At 50.1% G+C, this 11585-nt stretch overlaps 1 protein-coding gene across 3 annotated transcripts in view; it reads right to left on the bottom strand.

Moving 5' to 3' along the window:
- Positions 1 to 1374: 1374 nt before the first annotated feature.
- SRF (serum response factor) overlaps positions 1375 to 11585 on the bottom strand; it is a 240623-nt gene continuing 230412 nt past the window's right edge. For all 3 annotated transcript variants that reach the window (XM_029592815.1, XM_029592816.1, XM_029592814.1), the window contains one exon: positions 1375 to 10791. In XM_029592815.1, the coding sequence (XP_029448675.1) occupies positions 10699 to 10791 (93 nt within the window). In that variant the 3' untranslated portion in view covers positions 1375 to 10698. The remainder of the gene's footprint in view (positions 10792 to 11585) is intronic.

Genomic DNA, 11585 nt, shown 5'->3' with positions numbered 1-11585 from the left:
CATCACTGCCTCGCTCAGCTTCCTACACCTGCTGCATTTAAGTTATACAATCAATTAAGTCCACGCCGGCAGAAAACCAGCTATCAGACCAAGTCACACATCTAAGGGACCACAGAAATCACCTCAGGCATTCTCAAATGGGGAGGGCACATCTGGTATCACCGCAGGAGAGGGGGGGGCTTTTTTTTTTTATATTCTCCTTCTAAAATCTGAAACAATCCCTATAGGGAGATGCACATTCATCATCTGCAGGAGACGGAGAATACCGGTGGGCTGATGTCGCTGCAGGAGTATTTATATACTGTGACGTCAGCTTGCTCCGTCTCCATCTGCTGGCAGATGTGCATAACCCACTGGTCCATCGGTCTACACACTAGGAAGATGGGTATTTATGGGTAACATATGTAAAAGCTAGGCCTTTATTCTGTTAATTTTATTGATGTATTAGAATACATATGGATATAATATTTATGTATATGTGTTTTACTTTAGTTCACTGCTTTGGTAGTATACCGAAAAGCAGTTAACCAAATTAAACTAAACTAAGCACAGGATCCCCAAAGAATATGGGATCTTCCATACTCCTCTACCCAACATAAAGGAGTGCGCATGAGGATAAGAGACTTGGAAAAAAGCGATATCTTACAAGCACTCCTGGTCTGCAAGTGGCAGCTGGGCTGTAACTCCTAGCAGTCTGGATAAGCAGAGAAGGGCAGACTGAGTTCTTTTTCTGCAGTCATCTTCTATGTTACTATGAGCCAACTGGAAGGAGGCTGCTGCTTAACATACCAAGACATAAATTTGAAATATGATTAACTATGGATAGGTAATATAATGTGGAAATAGAAATGCAATCCTGGCCAGAGAAAGCAATTTTAGGTGCAATATGCCACATACATTAAAAGTCGTGAGAATTTTCCTATGCACCTGCCAAACCACTTGTGTGGCCTGCTGGTCACGTGGTGAGGGCAGAACACTGCATCTCTCGGGAGAAGAGGCAGCACTCCTGCACTGTCTGCACCTCCTCTCAGATCACGGAACTTAATTTAGAGCAACATCCCTGTGATTTACACTGCTGCTAGAGGGGAAATGGTGACTCGTACACAAAGGGGAGAAAGACTGATGAATAGCTTTGGAAAAAAAATGTATGGTATGCAAAAGAAAGAAAATTAGGCAAAGTAGATTGTTCTACAGTTTTTATCTGCCATCAGTTTCTTTGTTCTCTGGAAGAGCAGGGAGATGTTGAATTTTCTGAGCTGGCATACAGTTTTCACCTCCACTCAATGTCCCCATGTTTGGTTTCTGGGCTCAGGGACTATTTTCCCTCTCGGTGCAGTACAGAACTCTCACTGCGTACAAAGCAGACGCTAAGTGTGTGCACAAAATGATACATTTATTGAAAGTATTTTTTTTTTTAATACAAAAGAAAGTTCTGTACATAGTACTGTGTTTACTTCCACAAGTGTTCCAGAAACAGAACCCTGGAAACTTAAAAAAAAAATAAAATAAAATAAACACTCACAATAAAAATGCAACCAGGAAAATTAAGTAAAATCATTTCACCACACGATAAATGCCATGTCATCCCTGATACAGACGTGTTCTTACAGGTTCTTACATTTAAATAAACAGGACATTAGCGTTTAACCCAGTTCTATTTATTCCCCATCTAATTTTCCAGGACAATTTCATTAATTGAGGTGGTGCAGGATTTTAGCAGAAAACCTGCACAACAGCACTAGACATTTTGGAGGTGTTTGGAACTGGGACACTGGCTTTTCATGCTAGTACAGAAAAAAGAGCTGGGTTATAAGGACGAGCCTCTGTGGCCAGGCCATTCAGGCAACACAACCTTTGTGGTTAGGTACAAGGCCAACATGAGACTCCTCAATGTAAGTTTCAGAGCAGAATAAGAGCATCCGTCTAGCTAAAAGAAGTTGCTCCCTTTTCAAAAGCCAACAGTTTTCTCCATCTATGAAAGTAGTCCTAAGTGGCAAATTCTGGAAAAGGAGCAAGGCAAAGGATTCTTTAACTCAAGGAAGTGATAAAAGATGGTTTACAATTTAATTCTAGCTCTCCCCCTTCTTACAAGGTTGGCCGTCACCCACTTGACAGTCAGAAGAGCTGTATGTAATAACAAGGAGAGAGAAGCAGGCAGTTCTGGGGGCTATTTAAATATAAATGGATTTTCAACTTCTGTCATCGGATAGACAAAATCCACTCAGTACTCCCAGATTCCAAAATGCTCTTCACCCAAGCTAGACAGGAGTATGCAAGCAACAATACTGCGGGATGTGAAGAGGTGGGTCTCTCAGGAAAAGAGCAAGCCTAGAAAGGTCCAGCATGACTAAAACAACTGAAAAGTACAAAATGCAAGTGCTGAGCCTTTGAGGCTCTGTAATGGAGTTCATATACATCAGCCTGCTGTCTCACCACCACAGTCAGGCAGCACTTCCATCTGTTCTTAGCTGAAACAATGATAGCAGTGCATGGGATGCAGCACTTGTTTACCGAATGCTACAAGAGTCACAGGCGTAAAACTAAAATGTACAAGCAGAGAGCACCACCAGCAAAACAGGAGAGCCAGGAAGAAGGATGACATTTCTCCTTTCACACCACCCAGTTTTACAGGAGTTTGGGGATTTACCTTGACCAGCTTAAACGCTAATGTTCACAAATCATTGTAAGAGTACAATAAAAATGAAAGCAAAGCCCCCCGTTTTTCTGCCCCGTGATACAAACGTGTAGACAAATTGCATGAGAACTATACAAGAGCCCGTCTCTTTATTCCTTTTAGGAAATACATAAATACTGAGTTTAACACTTAGAAAAATAAAGTCATTTCTTTCAAGGCTTTTTTGTTTTTTCCTTTTAATTAAAAAACCCCCATGTTACAGTCACTTCTTGCAGAAAGCCCTCTGACTGGTAGCAGGAGAGGCTGCAGCCGAAGGGAGGGCTGTACAGACACAAAAACTGCAGCACTGAGAGCCTGTGCAGGGACCCCTCCTCAGATGTTCAGCCACAGCTTTCTTTGTAAAAGGTTTCCATTTTTTTGCATGCCACTTACTTGAAATGCTAGAAAGTCAAACATCTGTAGATGTATAGCAAACATAACCAAAACTTCCCAACAGGAAACAAAGTAGATAAAATACTCTCAGCATGTGCAGAGCCCCATCCGTATCTGGCACAAACTATCACCAATTCCCTATGGGGCACCCTATAATTTGGGTTGTGGGGTGAGGGGCAGCATGGTGGTAGCTGCATATTTCTTGAATTTTGCCATGTCCCATTTGACATTTTCATGTACATATGAAAATTATTCCTTACCTGCTAATTTTCGTTCCTGTAGTACCATGGATCAGTCCAGATGGTGGGTTATGTCCCCCGTCCAGCAGATGGAGTCAGAACAGAAGACTTCTGGGGGAGGTCCTATATTACCTCACCACCCTTGTCTCTATCTTCAGTATCTAGCCTAGCCAAGCCGAAAGTAAAACAGAGGGATCAAGTAATCAGTCCCTAGGAACAAAACTGTTGTGGAACCCAACATTAGCAGTAACATAGAACTTGCCCAAACAGAACTGATGAGCCACGGACCCTGGAAAACCAGGGAGAGCAGAAAATGCAGGAGGATAGTCGAGCAGAGGTGACCCACCCCAATAATACCCCCAAAGAAAGGGAGGGTGTCTGGACTGATCCATGGTACTACAGGAACGAAAATTAGCAGGTAAGGAATAATTTTCATTTCCCTGTACGTACCAGGATCAGTCCAGACGGTGGGATATACCCAAGCTTCCCTCCTATGGGCGGGCCGTGGAGAGCCCTGCTCGAATAACTATCTCCGAAAGAACCGCCTGGAGGCGCTTGAACGTCCAGGCGATAATGTCTCGCAAAGGTATGGAGCGACTTCCAAGTCGCCGCTCTACAGATCTCCTGAGCTGAAACTGCGTTGTTCTCCGCCCAGGACGCCACCTGCGCGCAGAGAGAATGGGCCTTAACCCACAGGGGAGGTTGCTTACCGACCCCAATATATGAGGCAGCAATCACCCCCTTCAACCAACGGGTGATGGAAGACTTGGACGCCATGCGCCCTTTTCTGGGGCCCGACCAAAGAACAAAGATGGTCAGATACACGAAACTCATTCGTAACCTCCAGATATCGCATCAGACATCGCTTAACGTCCAGCTTGCGCAGCTCCCTAGACTCGCTCGCATCAAAGGAAGGTAATTCGACCGACTGAGATGAAAAGCCGAGACCACCTTAGGGAGAAAATATGGGACCGTGCGCAAGGACACCCCTTCCCCAGAGAAACGGATGTAGGGCTCCCGACAGGATAACACCTGAAGCTCTGATATCAGTCGCGCCGAACTAACCGCCACCAGGAAGATAGTCTTGAAAGTGAGATCCTTGAGAGAGGAGTCACGCAGGGGCTCGAAAGGTGGAGCACTAAGCGCTCCCAGGACTAAGTTCAGATTCCAAGATGGACAAGGAGGACGTAGCGGGGGTTTTAAGTGCTTGACCCCTTTGAGAAAACGGCCAACATCCAGATGGGAAGAGAGAAGCGACCCTGTCCCGCAATGCAGGAACGCACCTAGAGCCGCCACCTGCACCCGCACAGAGTTATACGCGAGGCCCAAGTCCAGTCCCTCCTGCAGGAACGAGAGAATCTGTGGGACAGACGCGTTTGAGGGCTGAATGTCGTGCGACCCGCACCAAGTCTCGAAAACCTTCCAGACCCGGATATACGTTACCGAAGTAGACTGCTTGCACGCCCGCAGTAGAGTCGAAATGACTTCTTCTCGGTAGCCGCGCCGTCTCAGCTTGCGCCTCTCAAAAGCAAAGCTGCTAGACAGAAGCGATCTACCTGCTCCAAAAATATGGGACCCTGCCGGAGTAGACGCGGAAGATGACTGAGGCGTACCGGACCCTCCGTGGCTAAGAGAAGAAGGTCCGCAAACCACGGACGGCGGGGCCACTCTGGTGCCACCAGAACTACCGGACCTTGATGGATCTCTATCCTCCGGACTACCTTTCCCACCAAAGGCCACGGGGGAAAGACGTACAAGTAGGACGTGCCTTGGCCACGGCAGGACTAGAGCGTCGACTCCTTCCGCGCCATGCTCCCTTCTGTGGCTGAAGAATCGCGGGGCCTTTGCATTGCTTGCGGTGGCCATGAGATCGAGGTGGGGACGCCCCCAGCGAGAGACTGTCAGATTCATCGCTTCGTCCGATAATTTCCACTCCCCTGGATCCAGGCGCTGCCAACTGAGGAAGTCTGCCTGCACATTTTCCACTCCTGCGATGTGGGAGGCCGCAAGGCGCAGGAGGTGGCGTTCCGCCCATTGCATCAACTTGTCCGCTTCCAAGGAGACTTGGAGATTTCGCGTGCCCCCCTGACGATTGATGTAGGACACCGTGGTCGCATTGTCCGATAGGATCCGAACTGCCCGGTGATGCACTTGTGGGAGAAACCCCTTCAGAGCTAGGCGAACCGCTCTGGTCTCCAACCGGTTGATGGGCCACTGTGCCTGTACCGTTGTCCACCGGCCCTGGAGGGAACTCTCCTGACAGACAGCCCCCCAGCCCGCAAGGCTGGCATCTGTGGTGACAACTATCCACTCCGGAACTTCCAGGGAGATTCCCCGGGTTAGGTTCTGAGGGTCCAGCCACCACTGCAGGCTGTCTAGGGTTTCCCTCTGTATTGGAAGGAGCGCCTGGTAATCCCGCGACGCTGGCTTCCATCAGGACAGTAGGGCCCTTTGGAGAGGACGCAGGTGAGCGAATGCCCACGGTACGAGATCGATAGTGGAGGCCATGGTTCCCAGTAGCTGCAGGTAATCCCACACCATGGGGTCCAGTAAAGCCGAGAAATGCAGGACTTGATCCCGGAGAGCCTGCGCTCTTTCCTGCTTGAGGAACACCATGCCTTCCCTCGTGTCGAAACGCGCTCCCAGAAACTCCAAGGAGTTTCTTGGCATAGTTGACAATCCACCCGAGCGACCGGAGCAGTCGAAGTACCCTGCTGACTGCTCGGCGGCCTTGGTTCCAGGACTTCGCCCGTATCAGCCAGTCGTCCAGGTAAGGGTGGACCAGGACGCCTTCCCGGTGCAAGGCCGCTGCCACCACAACCATGACTTTCGTGAATACCTGGGGCGCCGTGGCCAGTCCGAACGGCAGGGCGCGGAACTGAAAATGACGACCCAGAATCTTGAACCTGAGGTACCGGCTGGTGCTCCCTGCGGATAGGAATATGCAGGTAGGCCTCTGTGAGATCCAACGACGCCAGAAATTCCCCTGATGTACCGCTGCCAGAACCGAACGAAGGGTTTCCATGCAAAAACGAGGAACCCGGAGGAATTTGTTCACAGTCTTGAGGTCCAGAATAGGACGAAAGGTGCCCTCCTTCTTCGGGACCACGAAATAGATGGAGTAATGACCGCGACCTAACTCTGAGGCGGGTACCGGCACTATTGCTCCCAAAGCGCAGAGCCGGTTGAGGGTGTGACGAACTGCCACTTGTTTGGAATGGGACCTGCATGGAGAGAAGAGAAACCTGTCTCTGGGCGGATAGACAAAATCCAACGCGTAGCCGTGTTTTAGAAGATCCAAGCCCCACTGGTCCGATGTCAGCTGGACCCACTCTTCGTAAAAGAGAGCAATCCGGCCCCCCAGCCTGGGGATCGGATCGTGGGTCCGCCTGGCATCATTGGGTAGTCTTGAGGGAGGTGGAATTTGAGGAGCTCCGTCCCTGGCCCTCCCTACCAGAGCGGCGCCCGCGAAAGGACCGGTTCCAAGAACTTGAACGAGATGACGGAGTGCGAGGAGTTTGACGACGCGTGGCCCGTGCCCTCCGCAGATTTCTGGCCCGATACCTAGCGGAAGAAGAGAAAGACCTCGAAGTCCTTGGACGGTCTTTCTGGGAGCTTATGAACTGCGTTCTTGTTGAGAGACTTGATAATTTGGTCCAGATCCTCACCAAAAAGGAACTTACCCTTGAAGGGAAGGGATACTAGGCGGGTCTTAGAAGAAGCATCCGCCGACCAGTTCCGAAGCCACAAGAGACGCCGAGCCGAGACCGCCGCCACCATGGAGTGAGCAAGTACCCTGAGAAAGTCATAAAAAGCATCCGCCCCATATGCCATGACAGCCTCCAGCCGATCTGCCTGTTGAGCTTCCGCTTCTGGCAACTCCTGCGATGTGAGAAGCTGTTAGACCCATCGCAGTCCCGCTCTCTGTGCCAAGGCGCTACAAATAGCCGCCCGCATCCCCAACGTCGAAACCTCAAAGACTCTCTTGAGGTAAACTTCCAGCTTTCTGTCCTGAGTGTCCTTCAGGGCGGTGCCACCCGTGACGGGGATGGTAGTATGCTTTGTAACCGCCGAATCCATGGCAGGGACTTTGAGAATGTCCAGGAAGTCCTGTGGCAGGGGATAGAGCTTCTCCATAGCCCTACTGACCCTGAGGGACACCTCAGGGGTATCCCACTCCCAGGAAATAAGTTGGAGAAAAGAGGGATGAGTGGGAAAAGCTTTTGCCAAGGGCCGAAGACCTGCTAGCAGAGGGTCTCCCTTCCTGACATTAAGATCCGGTCCGACTGGTTCCGGGGGGGGGGGGGGGGGGGGGTGTGTGTCGATGTCCATCTCTCTGAGAATGTGGGGAATGAGGTCCTCTAATTCCTCTGGTTGAAAAATGCGGAGGACTCTCGGGTCATCTCCTTCCACTTGGACTGCTAAAGTGGGATCATCCCCCGACGGATCCCCCGGAGGGACCCCCCCGGACTCCCAGGGGGCGCTCGAGGGGGCAGGGGAGGGCCCTTGGAGGGTCCAGGATTGCCCCCCGTCGGTTGAGCTGTGGTCTGAGAGGAAGGGCCCCCCGGCGGTGCTGACAAACAGATCAGCTTTGGAGGAGTGGGGCCCGGGAGATCTAGTGGCGCATCCTTGTACTGCAAAAACGCCTTGTACATCAAAATTATAAATTCGGGGGAAAAAGGAGAAACACCCCCCCCCCCCCGGGAGGGACCCCCCGGGGGCTCCCCCTCCCGGTGTCCAGGCTCCGATTTGGCTGAAGGCACCCTTGGGAGCGGCACTGAAGTAAACAGGGAGTCCTCCTCTGACATTTCTCCTTCCGAATCAGATCCCAAAATGGCCGCCGCTTCCTCGGTTCGCGGTCCGGGCCGCTCTCGACTTCCCCCCCTGAGGGCTGACTTCCCCATCGGGAAGGCAGCCGGAGCACTGCCCCTCTCTAGAGAGCTTCCCTCCCTGCTGGCCGCAGGAAACGCAGGCCGCTGAACGCGGCATCTGACACGCAGAGGGGAAGGGGAAAAGGGCGGCGAGCACGGCAAAACTCCCTCGCGCTGCAGCCTGTGCTCAGTTGAACCAGTGACCCCCTGCTAACCTGAAAAACCACCGAGGAATGTTCCCTCCCGGTAGCTGGCGGCCCCGGGGAATTGAGCGTTGCGGGGCCGCGGGTCAGCTCGATAGCGTCCGTGGGGGGGGGGGGGGCGGAGAGAGAGACTGGCACCACCAGCGTACACCCCGACTGAAAGCTTAGACTTCAACGAGAAGAAAAACGCTTCCTGAGGTAAGCCTGAAAATAAAACACTTACCCCAGCACCAAAGAAAACCTCAGAGGGAAAGAGAATGTAAAGGAGAGAAGGCAGGCCTGTCAGCAAGCTCCGGTGGAGGGGAACTCTCAAACCCTTCAGGCCACTAGCTCTCCTAATTAAGCTCCTCTAATAAATTAACTTCGCCTTTTTATTATTTATTTATTTATTTTTACTTGATCCCTCAAACTTTAAAAGAAAAAGCTAGAAAACTAAGCTACTGTAGTGGGGAACTCTGGGTTCCCTGCTCGCATCTGCTGGAGTCAGAACGAAACTGAAGATAGAGACCAGGGTGGTGAGGTCATATAGGACCTCCCCCAGAAGTCTTCTGTTCTGACTCCATCTGCTGGACGGGGGACATAACCCACCATCTGGACTGATCCTGGTACGTACAGGGAATGTAAGCATTCTTTTCATTTGGTTTTAATTGACAAAGTATCTATGGGACGGATCTTGCTTTTGATATAATTCATATGTGTTTTTAGTTTAACAGTTGACTTCTTTGTGACTATGACTGAACCGTAACCGTATTATTTTTGTTTTTGTAAAATGCCTTGAAGAGCCTGTTGGGCTGGAAAAGCGGAAGCTAAGTCACTGTTTACAGCAGAGATCTCAGGACTGGTTTTCAGGATAATCAAGGTATAGCGAGCTTGAGAATCTTGAAAAGCAGGACCTGTACAACCTGGGAGTCTAGAGGAGCAAAGCCCTTGGGGCAGGGACTCTAGCAATGGAAGCCCTCTATAGCGTTAAAGTCTTCAGATGCACACTAGGGGGGGTCTGCAGGTAGACAGCAACTCCCTGTATACCACAGCCGCACTCCTGACGTCTGCAGGGGCCACCACAGTATCTACCTGTACGAACACTAAAGAGAGAAAGCTTTCTGCTTCCTTCCCCCAAAGCCACTGCTCCAGCACCGTCACTGGCACAAGGTCTCTGCCCCACACCCCAGTTCTCAAGTGTGGGTGAACTTAAAAACAGAATTTGTAGTTGTGGTCACTGAGAAAATGACTCTCTTACTCCTGGTTACTGCTCGACGCTGTCAGAAGAATCTCTTTGCTAAGCATAGGGTGGGTCTAGATCAAACACCTCTAACCCTGCAGCCCATTAAGCACAGTGCCGACGTTCTTTCCATGATTACTGATTGCACTGAGGATTACGCTCATCCCACCTCAATATAAAATCTATTCCACTAAAGAGCACCAAGGGAAGGGGAGCGCTGCAGAGAGCAGTGGGAAGCTTTGATACTAAATATCCTGCTTCGGCACAGTGGACAGATGTAGAAGACGTTAGTCAGGAACACAATCTGCCAGTATGAAATGTATGAGATACTAGGGGTGGGGGGGTTCCCAGTTCCCTGGGTTTCTACTTGCAACTCTAGCAGAGTGAAACCTTCCTACATGGCGTCAGCGTAGGAATGCTGTCTCTGGGTCAGTTCTGTCTCCACGTGGGGTCAGGGTGTTGTATACAGGTCAGTTCCATGTTTTGTGCAGAGGAAGGTGGTGGGGGGGGGGGATCAGTTAGATTTAGTGCACCCTAAAGCAGGTATATGGTGCTTGATTTATGTGCTCAGTGCAGTGTGGGGGTACATACTGAGTGCACAATTCACCTGGTTTCAGTTCTACACTACTAAACCCAGTCCCTGCCTCATTCCAGATGAAGTGGGGCCCTGACATGCCCCAGGTAGGCTGTGCTAATACTAATTGGTAACATGGTCTATACATCCAGGCACAATGTAGTTTTTTGCTTAGTAACTGGGAACGTTTCTCTGCAAGGATCGTTTGCAACTTCATGCCACTTCCACCAGCCTGAAAAGAGGGTTCTTTGGTGGCGGTGAGAGACAAGCAGACATTTCAAGAGTGAGTATCTATTTCCCTTCATGAAATGAGGGAGTGCTTCAGCAAGTCACCCCAAACGTCTTTCACTTTCAGGACTCCAGGCAGCAGCGAGCTGAATCCCGTCTTCACGCTCTTGTGTGTGTATAAAAGAAAATGTGAAAAGGCAACAATAAATAAGTGATGCAGTCTGTCTTAAATAGCACTGCCCCATGTCATGCCTGGGAACCCCACCAGGGGAAGAGAGGGAGGAGCAGGGCCAAATTTCAGTCACTCTTCCCGCTGTGTGTCGTGTCCAAATTCACCACCTGCAGTTCTGTAAGATTAGACCCACTGCTCTGCTGTCCGATCACAGCCATCTAGAAAAATGAGAAAAAAAGTGAGCCTTCAAGTCATGCAGACATGTGAGTTACACAGAAATCCTCTTCCCCCATGCACACTGCTGTAAAATAGGAAGTACAGCAAAGTTGCTTACCTGTAACAGGTGTTCTCCTTGGACAGCAGCAGGATGTCAGTCCTCACCTATGAGTGACATCATCAGATAGAGCCCCGGCACGGGACTTTGATCTCAAAGATTCTAGAACTTTCAGGCATGCCCTACTGAGCATGTGCAGCTGTAGTCAGAGACCCTCAGTCCATGATATAGCTCATACATGGAGAAACCAACTCCCAGGGGAGGCACGAGGGTTTCCTGAGGACTAACATCCTGCTGTCCTAGGAGAACACCTGTTACAGGTAAGCAACTCTGCTTTCTCTCAGAGGATAAGCAGGATGGTACTTCTCACATGTGGGTGAATACCAAGCTAGAGGCTGTCTGAGCAGGACAAAACTGGAAACCACACTGTGCTGAAAGCACCACCTCTCTTACTTGTGCCTGTGAGGTAGCTGACCGATAAACGGGTCGAGGCAGGAAAAGAGCTGGGTCCTACAAAAAGAAAACCATAGAAAAAACAGACTCAAACAGGCACCTAAGGCAGGGCAATGATGCGAGTTCCAGCAAGAAACTTACTCCGCATCACGGAAAACATTACAAGCAGGGTTTTGGATCAATAAACCCTGACAACAGTAGGACTAGAACCTCCTGGAAACAGGAAAAATCTAGAAATGTAAAGAGAAGAACTCTTGGATGAAGATTCAATGGTTTCCTTAGGTG

The sequence above is a fragment of the Rhinatrema bivittatum genome, chromosome 3 (assembly GCF_901001135.1).
Source record: "Rhinatrema bivittatum chromosome 3, aRhiBiv1.1, whole genome shotgun sequence".
Classification (NCBI taxonomy): Eukaryota; Metazoa; Chordata; class Amphibia; order Gymnophiona; family Rhinatrematidae; genus Rhinatrema; species Rhinatrema bivittatum.
This window is presented reverse-complemented; position numbering and strand designations above follow the sequence as displayed.